General features: G+C 44.5%; 1 protein-coding gene across 1 annotated transcript in view; it reads right to left on the bottom strand.

Annotated features, from left to right (window-relative positions):
- Positions 1-22,115, bottom strand: part of fat2 (FAT atypical cadherin 2) — a 98,010-nt gene that overhangs the window by 59,974 nt on the left and 15,921 nt on the right. The window contains exons 2-7 of the mRNA XM_087847260.1: positions 17,642-20,900; positions 15,295-15,606; positions 9,285-9,343; positions 7,831-8,142; positions 6,833-7,040; positions 212-351 (exon numbers count right to left, since the gene is read on the bottom strand). Of these exons, the coding sequence (XP_087703386.1) occupies positions 212-351; positions 6,833-7,040; positions 7,831-8,142; positions 9,285-9,343; positions 15,295-15,606; positions 17,642-20,900 (4,290 nt within the window). The remainder of the gene's footprint in view (positions 1-211; positions 352-6,832; positions 7,041-7,830; positions 8,143-9,284; positions 9,344-15,294; positions 15,607-17,641; positions 20,901-22,115) is intronic.

Raw genomic sequence — 22,115 nt, 5'->3', positions numbered from 1 at the left:
AACAGAAAAGACAAAGCTCGTCACTTGTTTCAAACACAGGCAGGTATAAACAATCGAATTCTGCCCTCCAGCCGTTGGTAATGAGTGGAACAACCTTTATTTTATTCACCATCTCATCTCCTGTGTCCACACACCAACACTAAGTGCGGCTGTTATCTGCGCGCTGAAACATCTGTTTGTTAGTGAAGAAGAAGACACTCGTGTTCCTAACCTGTGTGATGGCGCTGTGGTGCCCATCGGTGACCCGCACCGTCAGGTTGTAGATGGAGCGCCGGGCCGCATCGAGCTGGCGGGCGATGGAGAGCCTCCCAGTGTTCTTCTGGATGTCAAAGTCTTTTTCCTCATCCCCACCTGAGAGACGAGAGGGGGACAGGTTTGAGTTATTACCAGTTAGGCTGATTGTGACGGGTTGCCACGGTGTTGCTGGTTGGCATCGTTAACACAGATTACAAAGTGATTTCTAGGGGGGAGGGGGGGGGGGGGGGGCATTCAGGGTCAGTGCTGCTGCTTTTCATTTACATGTAATTACGCATACAGCCAGTTATGAACCATTAGATATCACCATTATGATGACATCATGAGACCAGTGTTGGGGAGTAACGGAATACATGTACCGCCGTTACATATTTAAAATACAAAATATGAGTAACTGTATTCCGTTACAGTTACCGTTTAAAAAGGTGGTATTTAGAATACAGTTACTTTGTTGAAATAAATGGATTACACGGTGGTACTTCCCTGTTTCATATTGTGGCGGGTCAGGACTGTTTGGGTTTTGTTTGACAGCTATGTTCTGTTGTTCCAGGCGGCAGCGTTACGGTTACCATGGTTACAGGGTGACGCTCTCTCTCTGCGTGTTTCCTGGGTGAGAGAGGCCTTTTTGTTGTTGTGCTAAGCTAATAGGCAGAATGCTACAGGTATAGCTCTAAAGAATGTAGCATCATAGGCAGTGTAGTCCGTGCTGCAGGGAGAATGGACTGCCATACCCGTTATGTGTCTGTGAGCGAGGAGGGAGAAAAAGGAAAAGTTCGAGCTGTCATCGAGCAAAAACGGGAGCTGGAAGCAAGTAAATATAATAATAACCACTGCAGCCAAGAAGAGTGCCTGACGAGCCCAGTTGTAAGTAAGCTATTAAGACTCGACTGTACACCGTGTTTCCTCCAAAAACAATAAGTTCCGTTGGAGCAGCCTTTCAACGCCTCTCTCTGTCTCTCGCTAGCAAAGTTGACCCAGACAACAAAGTAAAGCTAGTTTTTGGCTAGGAGCCCGACACAGAAACCACCGTATTAGCCAGAGGTCCTTTTGCTACGGTTCGGAGCCGCGGACCTTCAGTAACAGTAATAAATCACAGCAATAGTACATTCATGTAGTTGTAAACAGCATGATAATATATTAAGTAATCCAAAGTATTCCGAATACGTTACTCTCATTGAGTAACGTAACGGAATACGTTACAGAATACATTTTGGGGCATGTATTCTGTATTCTGTAATGGAATACATTTTAAAAGTAACCTTCCCAACACTGCATGTGACCCACACTGAGGCAGCGTGCAGAGCGGGTCACATGACTTTCTACATGAAACAAATGTGTGTCAGACACTCTTGCGCTGGTAAGTCGGGACACACACACTCATACCAGAGTCCACAGCACAACTCTGTGACAGCTTCATATTGGCCCACTGAGCCACTCACCTGTCTGCACCACTTGTCCGAGATCTCTGCTTGTTTCCTGTCAACAGCAGCGGTAGATGTTGGATTTGTGGAGGAGCATGCTGTTCGATATTAAAGCAACGATTGCTCATGTGAACCTCTCCGATGCATCGCTCTCCTTTGATGGTGACCTTTGGTTTGCTTAAACTGAAGTTTGTTTCAAGTTCAAACAGAGCAGAAACTGGTTCATCTGCTCTCGCGTCCACGCCGGAAAACAGCTGGATGTGCTGCAGTGGCTCATGGTCTGAGGCATGAAATATGATCCACAGAGTTCAGTCTCACTTACAGATAAAGGATTAGAGGCTGAAACACTGTGTGTCTGTTTATAAAAAAGATAGGATTGTGAAACCATTTCCTCATCACAATCACAAAGCTAGAAGGATAATGTGTTGCTCAAATAACACCATTCCAAGTATTCCCAGTTGATTACTTTGTAGTATCACCTCTGGTTCGGTAAACAGTAAAAGGAGGGTTCTTATGTGCTTCTCTACTCCACCGCAGCACTCCAAGCTTGCCTCATTCACAGAAGCACCCTTTATCTTTTGATTTTACAGAGGAACACAGACCAGATATTTAAGGTTTTAACTCTGTATGAACCTTATGAGCTGTAGCATTGATGGTTACTCTGCGGTGAAGAGGAAACTTTAGCGTGTTTGTCCTTCTAATCTGTGCACCTGAATCCCGTTGTCCGTGGTTATCCAATGAGTTTTCTTGACTTTTTTTGTCACAAATGACTGAACTATGACACATACAGTGATGTACCTGTGCATTTGCTCACTGAGCCCCTCCCACCATCTGTTTATTGCTCTTTTCATACACTTCCTCCCTTTTATCCTTCCTTCCTTCTCTGTCTCTCTTTCTCAGCAGGTTCTGTGGATGTATGTGAGAAAGGTAAGCCTCATGCCTGCTCAGCCAGATGGTGTTTATTAAGATATCCTCATTTCACATGCATGCACGCACACACACACACACACACACACACACTGATATTACTGTGTAAAACAATGACCGAGGCAGTGCTCTGTGTTATTTTTGCACTAAGCCTTCGATGTCCTCTTGTTCTTTTTTACTTCTGCATCACACACACACAGTCTCTCATTGGCGTTTGTTCCTGATCGATAGCTCATCGGGTCCAGCAATTCACTTTACTGATCGTCTCCAGGGGAAAAAATGATATGAACCAGGCTTCTTTAAGAAAAGAATGACCCACAGAAGAAAAAAGCTTCATTTCAGGAATTTATCTCCGTCTACATAACCTGTGAATGTCGACCAGGGCAAGGTGCCAGTGGCCAGAAGGCCAAGCTTTTTTTCTAGGATTTTGAGCCCTCATATCTCATTGGCACTGCAGACCTCCCAAATCCCACCCAAGCCCTCCAAGACCAAACTAAAGACTAAATCTGCTCTTGTTCAGACCGATGGATCCATCAGTCTAAACAAATTGAAGCAGTTTCATGTCTGTGACGTAGAGGAGACAAACCAGCGCTGAAACTTCACACGTGCATTCTGGGTAGCATGTCAGACAGGTGAGTAACACCTGAGCTTCTTACATCTGAGCCCTGCCTCTCTGTTCAGAAAGCAAAGATTTAACACCTGACATGCAAATGTCTCTGCGTGTCTTCCTTTCCTGTGTTTCAGGTGTGAAGTGTTGGACAGGTACTGGCACTGCGGCAGAGCCACCACCTGTTCAGGGCGAATCGAGGAGGAAGAGTTAACATGACCGGCAACAGACGTCCTGCTGCGCTTTCCCCGTCGAACTGTTCCCAGGCACAAACCTGGAAGTTTTCATTTCTCAACTCGGCCGCCAGCTTCCTTGTTCTCCTGACCTGGCCGAGCCGCCGCAGAGGGGGTCAGGTCAGCTACCCCACCAGGAAGAGCTCATTTTCTCTCACCTCCTGCTGCACACCTCGAGTCACTGGCCGAGGGTCAGAAAACGAAGATGGACTATCTTCACTCCTGCGGCGCCGCAGACATACAGAAAATCAGATTCATGACTTACAGGAGCGCGCAAACACGCAGCGAGAGAAGCGTTGTTATCGGCAGAGTTAAAGCTCAACAGCTCACCAACACGTGACTGTAAGCAGCAGGCCATTGAAGCAAAGGCATCAGTGAGGAGTTCCTCCATTCATGAACATCAACACGCATTAAAATCAGGTGTTTAAGACCAGAACGAGCTGCGTGTTGCCGACGTTACTGTCACTAAATGAAGCTGTCGCTCTGCCGGCTGTACGTCTTTATTAACGTTCATATTCAGACTTTAAACTAATGTAATCTCACTGCTGCAAACGTCTCAGTTTGCGTACCTGACGTGATCCTGCAGAGAACTGCTGAGCTGTTTGTGCTCTACAGTTTCCTTCATCTCTGCGCACAGCACTCTGCTTGCTGTAAAACAACCTCCTGCAGACATGTCCTCCCGCCCAAACCGCACATCAACTTCAGCCCAAATTATCAGCCGTGCTCAGAAACACGTGGGGCTCAGGGTGAAGACCTGCAGGACAGAGCAAGGCCTGAGCTTGCTCTCATGACGTCTGTCACTCCAAAAACAATGAACACTAGTAGCTTAAAGCTTAAAACCACATCAGGAGCAAAGTAGTAAATCACATGTGCACGATTTATTTCAGACTTTGAGCTTGGAAAGTGAAAATCCTGCAAAAGCATCGACAATAAGCCGCTAACAGCTGTGTGAGCACACCTTTAACCTCTAACATGACATGACTGGATTTTTACTGCATATGTGGTTTTCTTTTTTCATTCCTCCTAAGCCTGATCAGTGAAACATGTCTTGGGTTAAATGTCACCTCTCGGGATAAACATTTTATAAACTGCTCTGTCTGAACAGAAGCTCGAGTCTCATCCTAACGCACCCGGCTGGGACCCGATCCAGGACCCAGATCCCAGATCAGTGCCCAGTGAACCTGCTGGGCGCCACATCCATCCACAAACAGCCGGGCTGCATTCCTCGCCTGCTATCCAACATCCCACTGCTGCCGTTTCCACTTGGCCCTTAACACAGCGCAGCGATAGACATCTGACGGGGGGGGGGGGCAAATCAGAGGAATAAATACCTAATGATATCTGTCTGAGAGAGTCACATCACATAACAGCGCCCATGTCCCAAACAGTAAAATAAGAGAAGAAGATGGAACCGTGCAAACACAGGAGGAGGAGGAGGAGGCACAGGGTGAAGATTATAAAGATTATCAGTTTTTTTTCAGACAAAATGACTCTTACAACTTTAATTTGTGGGTACAAGCTCCTCCATCACAATAAATGTGAGAATGAGCAGACCCGAGCGCCTCCTCTGGGATGCACAGGGTCACGCCCGGGTTCTGGCTCAGACCAAGCTCGGCGCAGCCAGCCAAGCATGAGGAAGCTCGGTCTTTCTCTGCACGCGTCGCCCCGCCTGGCAGGAAGCACTTGGCAAAACCCTGATGTGTTTTCCTGCAAGCCTCAAAGGGAACAGCCAGCAATGACTTCCACTTGAATGTGATGTCATACCTCTCATGGATTTCTGTAAAGCTGTCCGTGGCGGCCTCCTGAGAGGAGAGAGGAGGCAGAGAAGGAAAGGCCAGTTGTCCCTGCAGTGGGGATCTGGCAGGTGATGAGAGGAGCTCTGCTGTGTCCTGCTCATAGAGAGAAACGTCCTGCTGATACCACTGACACCAAGACCTTTTTTTCCTCTCCTCCATCCTTTCCCCCTCTTCAGGCAGCGCCGGCCTTTTGCATTATTCATCCGCTACTAGTTTTTCTACTTGTTTTCTGAAAGCACTGCAGATTTTTCACTTGTGCACAGACAGAAGCCTGACATGCCGCCAGGCAAATGTCAGTATGTAACAGCATAATTTCACATGTTTATTCACCAATTACATGACTGACGAATCAGAAAAGGAGAAGGGAGGATGAATCTGTCCTACTGAGTCACATTTAACTCCTGGGATTTTTTAAACAGAAAACACACAGGTTGAATTGAAAGTAAGCTGCTGATTGGTGGAAGTCCAGCACAAAAGGAGGGGGAAAACTGAGAAGCACAGACTTTGTTTGATTTAATCACCAGGAACATCTTTCTACATTCTGACTTCTGTCCTCACTGCAGCAGCTCATCTGAAGGACCGACGACGTAAACCTGACCCCACACCATCTCTAACACTGCCCCCTGGTGATGACATCCAGCTGCAGTGTCATCACAAACATCTGACAAACACACACACGAGACAAAAGCCATGCCAACACTGGAGCTGACACCTCGCCACCTGCTGGAATCATTCATGCAATCTTTGTATTGATCGATGAAATAAACCCTGAACATCGGCGATCAAGAGAAGAGGGAGAAGCTGAAAACATTATCCCATAGATGCCTCGCTCCGGGGTCTCTCATCTTGCTGAGCGAACACAGGTCACGGCTCTGGGACCAGTTCACCATGCCTCAGTTATCAATCAAATGTTTTCACATAAAAAAAACGCCTGCATCAATTTTCTTTATTGCAATAACGTGACTGTAGTAATACACATCGTGACTGGATCTCTTGAGTCAGGTTCGATTTGACTGTCACTCTGAGTTTTTCAAGCGATGAGCCCGTTCACTCACTTTTCTGCTCATGCAGGTCGAGTTATGTTGCGCGGGAATGTCGGCCTTTCAGTGAAGCCGACACACTTCTGGGGCACTTCTGGCTGAAGCCGAGCAGGCACATTTAGGAAAATTACATAAATCACCAACATCTAGACTTTTAGAAAATCACACTTCTTCAGCTCATCTGGAAACTCATGAGGATTGATTGTAAAATGATGAGACCCTGTTAGCTGTGAGCCACCCTCTCTGAGCTAAGTGGAAATATGGCGAACGTCAAATATCATTTCCTTGGCCGCAGAGTTTAGCGGGAGGAGCGGAGACGGAGAAACTCTGAATCATTACTATGAGCTCAGCCAGCTCTGATGCAGGTGATTCCTCTCATTTGTTTTCTTTGTGGAAGTGGGCGCTCTGCAGGCGTGAATGCGACCAGCACTTCTCCCCATCATTTGTCTTCCTTTCGAGGTCATTACAGCCTTTTGTGTGACACTCGGCTTCCATCAAAGGTCAAACCTCAGAGTGTGTGCTTGTGTGTGTGTGTGTGTGTGGTTCCACTCACCCACGATATCGAACCACTTCTCCCGATGCGGCTCCGTCAAGATGACGCCCACCATCTGAGCGACGCGGTCTGTTTCTATGACAGCAAAGTTGATGTGTGGCTCGATGAACACGATTGGTTCCGCAGAGGCAGGCGGGAGGGCGATCCACTCAATGTTGAGTCGAGCGGTGGATGAATAGGACGGGCTGCCCTGGTCTGTAGCTTTAATCTGGAATAAACAGAGAAACTAAACAGGAAGCTGTGACACACCTGCACATCCAGTCCAGCAGGTAACTGCAAACACTTCCAGCTCACGTCCAGATGTTTTCTTCACATTCACCAAAAATGACGATTACACCGTCACTCATGTCGCCGCATCAGATGAACTAACAGCTGAAGGCCTGGACTCACTGGTTACCTATGGTAACTATGGTAACAGTCTTGCCACATACAATAACAATCACATACTGCTTATGTCATTTTGACTCTAGGGGGCGCTCTGACTGAGTCAGGATCAACACATAGATGCTGACAGACTGAAGGTGTTGCACAACGAGCGCATTCTGAAAAATAAAAAAGACACGAAATTCCACATTTTTGGGACACAAATCGCAAGTGTGTTTAAAAAAAAACCTTAAATAACGACCGTGAAAAAAAGCGATGATGAGATCCTGACGTCCTGATTAAAGGATGTCAGAGGTGGAAACACATCTGAGGAAACGGAAGAATCCGTTCAGAGAGCCGACTGAGCCGGAGCAGAGGTAACTTACGATTATTTTACTATTTCCCTATTGTGAGTGCACTTATTGCCAAATGCAGTGGTCTGATTGGTCAGATCTGTTTGCATCACAAAACATCGGAAAAATTGAGCTTGATCCAAAATTGTAAACGCAGTAAATTCATCCAATGAGTAAACGCTGCGTTAACAACAGGTTTGTAACAGCTTCAGATTCATCAGCCGTATGAAATGTTGATGGGACAAGTAAACTTGCTGTGGTGAAAATTTCTGCAGCACCTACTGTGAGAATATTGTAGCTTTCGGGCAAGAAGTCGCCGTGCGATGTGACCACACCCGTCACTGGGTCAATTTCAAACTGCTCGTCCACGTTTTCCTGCAGACTGTAGGTTACTGCCGCGTTCGGGCCCTCGTCGTTATCCTGAGCGAGTATCCTGCAGACTTCCTGTTTGCCACCGTCGTGACGCCGTTCAGGCAGCTTGACGTCAAAACGTTTTTCCATGAACTTGGGAGGGTTGTCGTTGGCATCTAGAACCTGGATTACAACGGTGGCAGTGGAGCTCAGAGCTGGAGATCCGTTATCTGACACGATAACCTGAAGGTGAAGAAGAGTTGGAGGGTCAACATCAGAATAATAAAAGCACAATTGATCTTTATATTTACTTTGACTTAATTTTAAAGCACTAAATGAATTTCTTGGGGTTTTAAAGCTACGGCAAAGATTGCTAAAGGTGGGGGTATTTTTGTGTTGCTGCTAAGAGTTGTCCTTTATTCGGAGTGGGGGAGGTTGGGGGTGGAGATGTTCTCCACGTGGTCATGCACCTGTCTGTATTTAATCATTAGTTATTATTCATCTCTGGCTCTCTTCCTCAGCTTGTCTTTGTCCCACCTTCCTCCCCTCACACCTCACACTGTCCTGAAATGTCACACCAGTTAAGGAAGATTAATTTCCAAGCAGCTGAGATACATTTCTTTTAGTCGGTAGCCAGAAATGTGGTTTGATTTTCTGATGTCGAAATATCTGAACCAGCATCTAAATGTTACCAGTCACATGCCTTTTCTTTCTGCTTTTATCTCATTACACACCTCAGATTGTCCACATAACAACAACATAATTAAATGTAATGACTGTGCACTGATTCCCATTTCTGTGGAAGTTTTAAAGTGGAGCTTCCAACTGAAGTAAAGCTTGTTTCCCTGAGGAAGAATTCCAGTTTTCATACTCTCAGCCTCATGCACTCTTAGTTACATGGTTCATTTATGCCATGCATTATTATTTTTTAACCATATATATCTTAAATATTTAACATGAGCCAACAACACAAACCAACAGAGATGCACTAAAAGATAAACTATTGGCCTTTAAAAAAAAAGTATTGGAAATAAATAAATAATAATGATCACAACACATTCGGACGGGGCAAAAAAAACTTTTTCACTTTTATTTGTTTGTCTGAAAAGTTCCTCAAAAAAATCGTTATGTGTGTGGGGTTGTGCTATTTCCTGACTCAAAGGTCAGCGATCGACTGAACGATCACTAAAATTATAGCATTTAAAAAGAGCAGCTTCCACACTGATGTCACGTTTGGTCCTCGTTACCCGAGTCAGTAAAGCAGCGAGCACTGCTGTGTATTCTGGATTTATGGGAACGTCAGCGATTCACATCAGAGCCGGATTGTGTTCCTGTTTCTGCATTGATCTGACGGGAAGAGAAAATGTTGTTTATCAGAGTCTCACCTCAATGCTGTGCTCCTGTTTATCCTCTCGATCCAAAGCTGAGACAGTGCTGATAACACCTGCAAACACAAACACACACACCAAACACAGGTGCTGTTAGCAGGAAGTGAGAGTGCAGGTTACACATAAACAAACAGAGTTGGGAGTTTTTGTGTGTGTGTGTGTGTTGTGGCGGTTGGGAATGGGGGCGGGTGTCCCTGAGTAGTAACAGAAGAAAACACATTGTATTTTACAGCTCTTGATGTTGTTTCTGCTGTTTTTGTTTTTGAGGGTCACTCAATGTTTGTTTATGTCGCTATAAAAAAATTATAACAAACAGCTAAAAAAAAGATGATGCTGATGATGGCGGTGTGATGCAGTGCTGAGGTGAAGTCGACGTGAATAAAGATTGATACAGATATCAAACAGGGACAGAGCGAGCGATGAATCGCGTGATAAACTTCTGAAGCAGAGAACGAGCCGCCTTCAACACGACAGAGATCGCATCGAGGAGCTTTGCAAAGGTCACCTCCTACATGGAGGTCAGGACTTCTGTTTGTCTAAATAAAAACCGGCATCCATTTTTGTTGCATTGTTTAACATTAAGAATAAACTTTCAGAAGACATTAAGGAACCTCCATTTTCTTCCGCTCTCCACTTCAATGTCGTGGGGGTGGGGGCTGGAGCCCATCCCGCTGCCACCAGGCAAAGGCTGGGGCGTCCGGACCCGATCGTTTTCTCACAGAAACTGGAGCTGTCGGTACTGATGCTGACAGAACAGGAAAAAACTGGAGGCCCATAAACTCAAAATAACCAACAGGAGACAGAAGCATAGAGGGGCTGCTCATAAGGGGAGGGCATCACCTTCAGCATGGCTGGGAGATACGGAAAGCACCTGTGTCACATTACAGGATCAGTGGAATTTACTGTTGAAAGACAAAACCACTATTTTGTCATCCAAAGCCGCTCTACAGTTGAAAATTAGCAATTTGGGTCACCTTACACTCAGAGTACAACACTGACTCATCAGTGGGAGGAGGGGTCACTCACAGCCAATCCGATGCTTCCGCCGCATCCACCTGAGCTCACTCTGCCTCTGAACTGTGTGACAGGTTATTATCAGACACGGCGAGGGAAACCGCAGCTGACAGTTTGCTGAATCAGCGTGTTTAAGTGTCTGCAGCTGCTGGGAGAAGCTTCCTAGACACACAGCAACAGGCTGGGAAAATACAAGTCTCTGTGTCTCCAACCAAAAGAGGTGTGGGAGCTGCAGACAGAGGAGGGGGTCGTAAGTGCAGCAAAAGAGGCCCCACTGAGCGTCATCGAGTCCTTTTATGACAGAGCAAACAAGCCCTGCTGGGAGGGACAGGTGGGAACGTTAGAAAGTGTGTTCCTGTCATTAGTGCAGACGTGGGAATCACGGCTAAAGCCTCGTCCCTCCCCACCGCCTGTTTTCACTCAGCCATCCAGGACGCCTGTCAAAACCACACGAGGACAAACAGCTGTTTCTGCGTCAGGGGCCGCTCATTGCTTTTTCGCAGGATTCACATCACATTTTTACGTCTCTTCTTTTTTGAACGTGGCCTAGTTTCACTTGCTTTTTAATTCAGACATCATAAATTTCTGAGAACTATTTCAGAAATGCCAATGAGAAAAAAGTTTGAGAATTTTGGTTTGTATGCTACTGAGGGGTAATTAGCAGGTATCTGTGTCTGTGTGATATTCCCACTGAGTCTGTGGATTCAGCTTGATAACAAGGTCGGTGGAGCCTTGGCACTCCACCCTCTCATCCACATACAGTCACTCCTGCCTCCAAAAAGCCAACATGGCAACAGCCAAAACACATTAAGGCTTCAAAGCTTGGCTTTTGGCTACATCCTTCCTTTACACCGTGTATCATTCCCGTCTCGATAGACGTAATAATTCAGTCTCAGGCTCTGAGACTGAGAATGTGCTATCCGAGACAGATTTCATATAAAAGTTGGTCTCAGGTTTTGGACTCTTTTTCATGTAAATTTGTTAAGAGTAAGAAAAATATCATACATCTTGGTGAGTGCTTTGTGTATATCAAGTATATAAAAGACACAATCGCATCATATCACTTTTTGAATCATCAACAGCCTGCAGCCATTTGAGGAATTTGCTGTTGCAAAATGCTAATGAAGTGGGCACATTCCTGACTTGCCTGGCCTTGTCAACAAACAAACATGTAATGAAGTGTTCCACAACGAGATGCTTTTTCTCAAAACACGCACGACAATGTTTCATTTGCATTTCTGCATTAAAGCACGAAGCTTTCTCGATTCTTCTCGCCTGAAACGGACACAGCGCTGTGGTCATGAGTCACTTTCATCCTGTCAAGACACGAGTGGTTTCACCCTCATATTACTAATAGGAGGTTCATTTGTTAACAGTAAGACAAGGTGGGTCATGTTCCAAAGAGGAACAGGTTCCAGGTAACATGATCTCCCTCCGCTTACGCCGTTTTTCTAATCTATATAAGCTAGTACACAATATTTCTTTGATTCTTTGTTGTCAAAGGATTTTAAGGACAGCTCAGTTTGCTGTCTACAAGTAAAAGCTGAAAGAAGCTGAGGTCAGAGCTCTAGAGGCCACAAACTGGCAACTAGGTTTCCTGTTGATTTGGACTTCAGTGAACCACAAAAACCAGTTGCAGATCTCAAAGTCAAAAAGCATAAAGCCTGCTTAGCTTTTGTTATGATGTTTACTGGACCTGTGGAAGCTGTGATTTAATGTAAAAACTATTAGCAAGAGCTCCAACAGCACAAATGTGGTCCACAGGTCCAGTTCAAGAACTCCAGCTAGCTGAGGTGAAGCCTAGCAGGCAGCTAGCAGCTACAGCCACTTGTGTCACCAGTAGTGATGGGTCGTTCGCGAACGAAATGGCTCTTAGAGCCGAGTCTTTGAAGTGAACGACGCGAGCCAACTCTTTATTGGGAGCCGTGAGGGTTTTTTTCCCTTTCTCTCACCCTCTCTCTCGCCCTTTTTTCTGCTAAACTCCGCGCGTGGCCTGTACTTTTCGCTGGGCAGAGGGGGGAGGGGCGTTAGTTACACTCGCAGTAGCACAGGAACAGAGCCAGAGAGAAAGAGAGCCAGGGGCAACAACGTCACATTAGAAAGGTATAGTAATCATCCACTAGTTTCAGTTGCAGATGATAAAGGATTCAGAAATCATGCAGGCCCATATGACAGAGAATGTGCATCTTCTTTTTGTTTTAATATTTTAATTTATATTTAATTGTGTTGTGGTTTGCAGTGTTTTGTGTTGTTTCACGTTAAATTTGTTTAAAAGGAAAAAGCTGAAAATTTAAATAGTTAAAAGTTTAAAATGTAAATAGTTGTTTTTTGTATTATATGATTTATTTATTACATTTTATGTGGAGTGAATAAATAAAGTATATTTATGGTGGCACGTACAAACTCCAAAACATGTACAAACTCCTAAGCATGTACAAACTCCAAAACACGTAAAAACTCAGAAGCACGTACAAACTCCAAAACACGTAAAAACTCAGAAGCACGTACAAAAGACAACAGAAGTGCTCCAGGATGCTAGGGCGCAGTGTTGAGCTTTTGTTACCTAGTGGCTACACAAGCCAGGAAGTATCAACAACCGGATTTGGTGTGTGGTAGTAACAGGTAAATGAACTTTTTTTTTTTTTTAATTATTTGAATAAATATGAGTGCTTGTCTATAAATACACAAACAATACACACATGCTTTCAATTGTGTAATTTAAGTGATCTGGGTAGCTCTGTTTTGGAAGTTCAGTAAACGCTAGAAATGTATTTCGGAGTTTGTACGTGCTTTTTGGAGTTTGTATATGCTTTAGAGTTTGTACGTGCTTTGTCTCTAGGGGCCATATATAAACATATATAAATAAAACCACTTTTTTTTACATTAGTAATTCCTTTTCTGCATAATTTTATATTATTGTTAATGATTAAATAATTAAAGCAACAAAACAACCTGAAGAACCGGTTCGGAGCCGAAAGAGCCGGCTCTTTTTAGTGAGCCGAGCCGAAAGAGCCGGATCTGTAAAAAGAGCCGGAAATCCCATCACTAGTCACCAGCCACCCGTCAGTCAAAGAGACCACAGCCCTAATAATGCACGTTTATTTTTGCACGTTTATTATCACTGCTGGAGCCTCTGCTGGATGTTAGAGGAACTTCAGGTTTTAGAAGGTTTTTTTACTTTAATTTTTTTTTAGTTTGCAGCACAGGGATAGAAAAAAAGAAAACTTCGGTCAGTTCTGCAAGAATTTGGGTCAGTGTCAGTCAGCTGTCCTCAGCCTGCAGCCACAGAATACAAAAAGGTTCACAGAGATTTAATAACCCCTTTTCAGCAAAACACGATTCATCCTGTGCTTCTATGCATGAGTACATGGATACCAAATACACCTGGATTTATAGAAAAATGCTTGTTTGAATGTGACACACTCCAGCTGGCAGCAAACCTTTGCCCCGTCTCTGAGCGACATCTCTGTAATCCCTCGGTACACTGGCATCGGGGCGTGGACAAACAGCATGTTAGAGGATGAGGACAGGGCTTGTAGCGGCTGGTAGCATCACAGCTAATGCTGCGCTCAATAGCTTTAACTTCAAAGTCCTCGCCAGGTGATTCAGCTTCAACTGTCAGCGAGGAAGGCAGAGATGTTTAGGCTTCCTCATTGTTCCCGTCATGCTAACTCAGTTTTTATTTCAGGTCGCACGTGACTGACTCTGTGAGTGACTCTCAGGGAGCTCCCTGTTGTATAGGTATAGGCAGACCTAGCTTCCGCAGCACATACTGCACTCATGCTTGCAACACTGCATTTGCAAGCATGCATATGCTTGTTAGCTTTTCACCCATGAATCAAAATGTAACACGTACAGATATACCAAAACACTCTGCAACAGAGGCCTGCCAGATGTCCTGCACACACAAAGGGAGTTTGAATCAAGATGTAAATCAATTGCAATGAGAGCATGAAGTCTCTTTTTCTGCTCGAGCTGCTCGTGAAATGCCAGAATGACGCTGAGCAACTTGATCCAATTACATCCCAGAGTTCCTGTATTTTTGCCTGCACATATGCTGCTCACTGAATGCTTCAATACCATGATTCAGGGGTGAGAAATGTTTAAGTGGGGGGGAGGATACGTGAGCCAAAGCTGGAAAACTGGAAAATTGCAAGCTCTTTTGTACTATATACTAATAATAAATTCAATAACAAAATAATTATAGCTGCAATTAAAAACACAATGTCTACCTGTTGGATGGAATAAGTGCTAGGTCTGGAAATTATTTTTCAATCTTATGAAGGTTTAGGAACTTTAAGGGCAGAGTTCAGAGTACTGACCATGTTTTTATTGGTGAGTACTCATAATTAAGGTTAAACACTCTTTGTACAGCTGGGGGCAGTTTGGCCTTTCTCCATGTACTCACGCTTCCTCTCACAGTCCAAAGACATACACCAGGGGTGTCCAACTCCAGTCTTCGAGAGCTACTGTCCTGCAGCTTTTAGATGCATCTTTGTTCCGACACACCTGAATCACATGAATGGCTTGTTATCAGGCCTTTGCCAAAATTGATGGCATACTGAAGAGGTAATCGAACCATTTTATTCAGCTGTGTTGGAGTAGGAATGCATCTAAAAGCTGCAGGACAGTAGCTCTCGAGTTGGACACACCTGACGTTAAATAAACTGTTGAGGTTAAATTGACTGTAGGTGTGAATGTGACTGTGAGAGGGTGTGTGTGTCTCTGTGGGACAGACTAGCAAAGTGTCCAGAGTGTATTCTGCCGCTCGCCCTGTGACGCTGCAGCCTTGAATTGGACAAGTTAAAGAAAAAGTCTGGATGGATAAGAAATTCTTCAGGTTAGCTTGTCATTCAAAACTTGGTGTTAAAATGTTGTGCCTCAGTTTGCGACTGAGATAACTCACATGATATCACCTTGTTTTAACTTTCTGTGACATGTTGAAATTCATCAAGGTCTCCTTTGATTATATTTTTCATTGAACAGTATTCACCTGTCTTAGGATCGATGTCAAAGTGCAATCGGTGAGATTCCAGCATTTGGAAGGAAAGCTTTCCCTCAGAGGACGTGTCCACATCTGTGGCCGACACCTGGATGACGGATTCGACCGTGTCCACGTTCTCTGGGACAGATGCAAAATACATCGGCTGGGAAAGTTCGGGAGCATTGTCATTAATGTCCAGGACCTCGATGAAGACGTGAGTCCAGGTGATCAGAGGCTCAGTCCCCAGATCGGTGGCGTAGACGGAGAGCCAGTAATGAGGTGCCGTCTCGCGGTCCAGCATCTCTGTCATACGAATCACACCTAAACACACCAACGGTACAGTTAACCCTTTAAGACCTACCATAGAACCAAGTCCGCCAGAGCTTATATTATATTTTTACATGCTGTAGTGCCATTTTTGGGAGCATTTCAAGTTGCTATACATCAATACAACCATTATAGCCCAGATTTTAATAATATGTATGCATTAAGTGCATAGTAATAAAAAAAAAAGTGCAATAAACTACAAAAAAATTGAAAATCGTTTTTGCTTTTTTAACATATATTTCTAGTTAGAGAAATTTAAGAGGCTTATGCCTCAAAACTGTAAATACAAAAAAGTTGCACAAAATAGTTTCCTACCACAGGAAATTTATTTTGAGTGTCTTCATAGTTTTATTTTTGAAATACACCAATTTTTATATACTGCAGGAAAAACAAAAATAAATATTATACTGAAAATTTGCAAAAAAGCAGCATATGCATCAAAATAAACTATTTCCAGCAGTGCAATATGAGTCCTAAGCATCCCAGAAACGACACAGAAAGTCATAAAGTCAAAGATAACTTTTAAAAACATCAGTATAGGCTCATGAGGCCCTGATGGTAAAAAACCTACATTTCACTTCCGGTTTCGGGCAGGTAATGGCGGAAATGCAAAAGTTTGCACTGACGTCTATTCCAACGTAGGAAGTGTTATGAACAGCTGATCGGATCGGCAAAGCGTGTTTCTGGAATATTATGTTTTTGTTGCTGCAAGCGCTTTTTATGCAGTTTTTGCAAAGCTATATGTGGAAACTGTGACCTAGGACAAGCTGATGGCATAAGATGTAAGTATAACTCCTCCGGTTTCATATGCAAAAAAAATTATTGCGCTAGCTTACGTGGTTGCAGAGCTACCGGGATTTAAAAATAGTTACGCAAAACAGAGCGTGCCCGCTCCGACCGGCTTTAAAGGGTTAAATCATTGTGTTCTACACTGGTATTCACATGTTTCAAACATGCTGCCCTGCCTCAGGAATGAATCACTTATCCATCTAATCTGTTCATGCTTAATAACTGTACAGCCCGGGAGGAACTAGCAGCCACTTGGGCCATCACTGAGCTTAAGGTGTCTCTTTGCATTTAAAAAAAAATCTGGAAAGGAGCCCAGACGTGGGTTGTGAAATTTTAAGTAAGTCCCTGCTCAGCAAAATGTGTGACATATTTGTGTTAGTTTAATACGCTAGAAAAGAGGCCCACACAGAGACACTGCAGGGCCTGAACACAATGGAAATGTACTCCTCTGCACAGTGGCCTGAAGAGGCTGTTTAAATGTTGATGCCCCAAGTGAGAGATAATGAAGCAGCAACGTGGAGACAAAGACATATTTCAGCATAACTCTATTGTCACAGTGAATGCCATTCAGTCTGATTTTATTTGAGTCTTAAGTGCAGCAGCAGGCCAATCGAATACATTGTGATACGCTGCAAGGTCGCAGGGTATCCTCTGCAAAGGATATGCTGATGGAAAAATATACAAACTACTTTAACAACCCCAGATGAAGAACTGCTTCTTCAAGCAAGTACACGTCCCGTTCTATCAGAGTGAGCACATGAGCATACAGCTGTAAAGTTCAATGCAGCACGAGGCGTGTCAGAGAGGTGGAAAAGACAAATGTTACCATGCAACACTTGTGCCGTTTAATTTATGCTGCAGTGCTAATTACTGTTTACAGAGCACAACAGTTCTGACCTTTGATCTTTCTACTGGGAACTAGTCTATAATCTTTACCCTTCGCTGAAGACACACTCTGCTAAACAATGCTTCATTTAGCAGGTGATTAGCTTTGGCTTTCAGTCAGATTGGTTCTTAGCTCCTAAACTTTGTTTCTATATGGAAACCTAGTGTGTTACCAGGTGAGATTTAATGGTGCAACCTTTGGAGAGGACAAAGGCTTTTTCCCAGTCTTTCTGCTAAGCTAAACTATGAGAGCGAGATCAGGCTTCACATCTGACTAAAATTGCTAACATTGCTTTTCTACTTTTTAGATAAAAACATCACAACAACAAAAATTGAATCACCAAGTGTTAGTTACCTGTTTCCTCATCAATGGTGAACATTCCTAAGCCAGAGCCATCATGGATGTGGTACCTGACAACCCCGTCTCTGCCCAGGTCTTTGTCTGAAGCCGTGAGAGTTACCACAGATGTCCCTACGGCTGAGTCCTCCTTTACCAGAGCTTCATAGACGAACTCTGAGAACACCGGCCGGTGGAGGTTCTCATTGACATCCAGAACCTCGATCTCCACGAAGCATGACGATGACAAGGAGCGAGGGAGGCCGTGGTCGACTGCCCAGACCGTGAGATTGTAAGTTGGCCGCCTCTCAAAGTCCAGCTCTCTCTCGAGGGTGAGGGCGCCGGTGGAGGAGTCGAGATGGAAGATCCCGCTCTCTGTGTTTTTGAGGTTATAGGTGACAAGGCCTCCACTGCCCAGATCCAAGTCAATGCTGTCCACCCAGACAAGCAGCGTGCCCACAGGAACATCTTCTGGAACTTTTATTTTATGCACTTTGGGCACAAATTTGGGTGGGTTGTCATTTATATCCTCCAAAATCACCACCAGGTTGACAGTGGAGAACAGCTGAGGGCCGACTGTAGCCTGGTCTCTTGCTTCAATCAGGAGATCGTGCTTGGGTGAGCTTTCTCGATCCAGTCTACCCGTCACAATCAGCTCTCCGGTGAATTCATCCATCCTGAACATGTCGGTCATTGTCAGGAGGGAATACTGGACTTTACCACTCATATCTGAGTCCAGGTCTGCTGCGCGACATGTAAAAATAACCGAATTCACCTCTTTGTTTTCAGGCACGTGGATCACATACCTGGGCTGATCGAAAACAGGAGGATTGTCATTGACATCCATGACGTTAACGGCAATGAATTTCCACGCAGAAGTTTGCGGTATTCCCAAGTCATAAACAGTGATGTTCAAAATGTAGAACCCCTTACTCTCTCTGTCAAGTGGACAAACTAGCCGAAGATCACCAGAGAACGTATCAATGGAGAAACAGCCATTTTCATTCCCACTCGAGATGGCGTACACAAGCTTACTATTAAACCCAGAGTCGTTGTCTGTTGCTTTGAACTGAACAATGGTTGAATTTAATGGATGGTTCTCGACGAGATCAATCGAACTGGGAATGCTTGTGTCAAACTTGGGAGAATGTCGATTGGTGATGTGGATATCTGAGAATGTGTCCTCCTCCTGATTGATTAAAATGGGTTTGATTGACTTGATTAGTTTATCTGTGACCTGTTTGGCAATGCCCGTTTCCTTGCAGTGCAGCGTTCGATCTTCACCTCGGTTAGTAATGGTTATCCTGACAACCGATGCTTCAGAGTGATGCTTCCCATCGGTGGCTACAACTCTCAGAGTGAATGAACCCTGCAGCAGAGGGATAGGTTGTTTCAGGGCAATGACTCCAGTCACAGAGTTGATCCCGAACACTTGGAGCTCGTTCCCTGACTCGATGACATACCTCAGCTGCTGCAGCTCATCTAAATCAATAGCTGACAGCTTGGCGACTTCGTGTCCCACAGGTAAATCCAGAGGTACAGTAACATTGCAGCCCACCTGCTCGAACAGAGGGATGTTATCGTTGATGTTGTTCAGAGTTATTGTCACAGGGCTTTCGCTGACCTGACTGAAGGGGCCACCACTGTCCGACGCCCAAACTCTCAGGTGATACCACCGTTTCATCAGTTCGTAGTCCAAGTGTTCGGAGGTGGAGATGATGCCCGTGAATGGATCTATTGTAAAAGGCAAAGGGCCTGAATTTGCAATTGCGTAAGTCACAAAGCCGTTTTTGCCTTTGTCTTTGTCTGAAGCTGCTACTTTCAACACGCTGCTGCCAACAGGGCTGTTTTCATCCAGGGTGGCCTGATAGGATGTCTGTGTGAACTCTGGGCTGTTGTCGTTTTCATCCGTTATCTCCACCACGATGTGAGTTTCAGCTTCACCATGATTGGCCATTACATCAAACTCATATCGATCTTTCCTCTCATAATCAAATTTCCCTGTAGTTATGATAATCCCAGTTTTAGGATTGATCTTAAAGTTAGAGGTGTCTGGATTGTTCTTGATACTAAAGGTAACGTTAAAGGGAACTGAGGTGACAGAAACCTTAAGTACATGAGTCTGTGGGGGTGAAAACTCACTCAGAGTCACAATGTAGGTGTCCTCCAAAAATGCCAGTGGGCTGTAATGATAGGCTGGAATGTGGATTTGTGTGATTAGAGAGAAGAAACTTGGCAAGCTCCTGTCTTTAGCTTGCAGCGAAAGATTCAACCCAAAAGGAGTCTGAGACCAGATAATCCTCTTTGTAGAGATCACTTGGAAGTCACTGCCCTGCACACCTGAGGGGATTACCTCAAACCACTTGTGGGGATCCCCTCCAATGATATTGAGGGATTCCACTGGCTTAACTCCTTCCTCCACATTGACATTGATATTTATTTTTCCATCTGCAGACACTGTAGCTTCAGGGGGTGGTGTAATAACTGGAGATGCCATGGCCATCTTTTGTATGTTTACAGTGACCCTGGCGACATTCCCAAATTTCTGAACACCGGATATCTTTTTTGTCCTGTCCTCTGCTAATACGGTGAGGTCGTAGCGCTGTGCGCGAGTGTGATTGAGCCTCTTGATGAGGCTCACCGTGCCCGTGAAAGGGTCAACAACAAATGGATGAGCTCTGCTGGTGAACGAATAATAAAACTCAGCATTGCTCCCAATGTCAGCGTCTGTAGCGCTGACTTTGGTGACACTTGACTTTAGAGGAGCGTCCTCCCTGATGGCCACATTGTACGAAGCCGGGTAGAAGAGAGGCTTTAAGTCGTTGGTGTCAAGTACCTGGACGAAGACCTTCGTCATTGCCTCGAAGCCAAAATTGCTTTCCTTTGCCTCCACAGTGAGAGTGTACGAGTCTCGGACCTCCCTGTTGAGGAGAGCTGAGTTGCTGCTGCGCGTCTTGATCCTGAGAAAGCAGAAATTTCCGACTTTGACTGCCTCTGCTTTGAAGAAGCTGTCGTCGTCACCTGAGACGATGTTGTACTTGATGTCCCACAGCGGATCTGTCACTTCAATGCCCATCTTCACCTGCGTCTCAACGTACATCCGCGGGGCTGAGTTCTCGTTGATGGCAGCGTTGTAGAGGTGGTGTGTAAACAGCAGAGGAGAACTGCCTTTTCCCAGTCTATAACTACCTTCACATCTTGTCACACATGTGAGGACTGAGGCAAAAACAAGAAGGATTGCTCCTGAAGCTGCCATCATAATCCCCTTTTTGAACATCTGTAAAAAAGACAGAAAAGAGAAAAATAAAAGTCATGTAAGAAAAGCCTTTAGGGAGAGACAACATGTCTTGTCGTGTATCACACGACAAGACATGAAATGTACACTCAAAGCTATTTTGTAAATAGACCAATCACTTCCCTGAAGCTCGAGCACAAAGAGTACAACAGAGAAAGCATATTGACACAACAGCCGAGGGGATGCTGCGGAGAGGCGTCTCACTCTTGTCCTAACTTGTCTTGACAAAACGTAAAACCAGTAAAACGCTGGATAAAAGGCTGAATATCAGCAGCGCAGAGTTGTCCCAATAATCGCCTTCAGTCATTGCAACCGATGTGTGGAGGAGTCTACAGTTGCATGACCTGGTAGGTGATGGTGGGTGGCTCAGAGACTGAGAGCACTTATCCGTGGAGGCATGAGTCATTAAACTGCTGCACCCATAACCTTTTACAGGGAAGACCTGATCAAAAAGTTAAACAGATAAAACCAACAATCACTACCTGCAGCCCACATTCATGTCCAACTCTACAAAGCTCACATGTGTGTTTTGTCTTTTTTTTCTTCCAGTTTTACAGCATCTTTTATTATAAGTTGTTCTGAAAGACAATGCTTTTTAATCAGATTCAATTCATGCGCCAGCTGCAGCGAGAAATAACGCACCTGAGTACAGACCTACAGTGTCTGTTGCAAGGTTGGAGGCATAGGGTGCAGTTACAATTCCTTTTTTTACTTTCTCTTTGACTTCCTGGCAAACTTCAGAGTCTAAACCGGGTTAGCCTTAGGGAAAGACAGTGGTTTTAACCTGTTTACACCTTCTGCATAAATGAGTCACAGTAGCAGCAGCTGAACATGTTCTGAAAAGATGGACTTGGACCAAACCTGATGATGATGACGATGATCATGCTAAAAATTTTTTTGCTACATTCAGCATTTTGTCCAATGTATTGCTCACAATTTGTTTATACAAACAAAATCATTTAAGGGGGTTAGGATGAAAACATCCCCCTGATGATTTAGAGGCCTAAAACTTAAATCTGATGAAGACATGCATCAAAAATTATTGCTCGGCTAAGGATGTCACTGCCAGTGTTGTCTTACACTTTAAAGTTTCTCTTTCAAAATCATAACCCCCAATATCCTTCTGAACCTAATCCATGTTTCCATACATCAGCATTGTAGCATAACTCTTCAGCATCTCTGGAATCGCCATATCTA

Source organism: Neolamprologus brichardi, chromosome 2 (genome assembly GCF_056152115.1).
Source record: "Neolamprologus brichardi isolate AB-2024 chromosome 2, ASM5615211v1, whole genome shotgun sequence".
Lineage (NCBI taxonomy): Eukaryota > Metazoa > Chordata > Actinopteri > Cichliformes > Cichlidae > Neolamprologus > Neolamprologus brichardi.
This window is presented reverse-complemented; position numbering and strand designations above follow the sequence as displayed.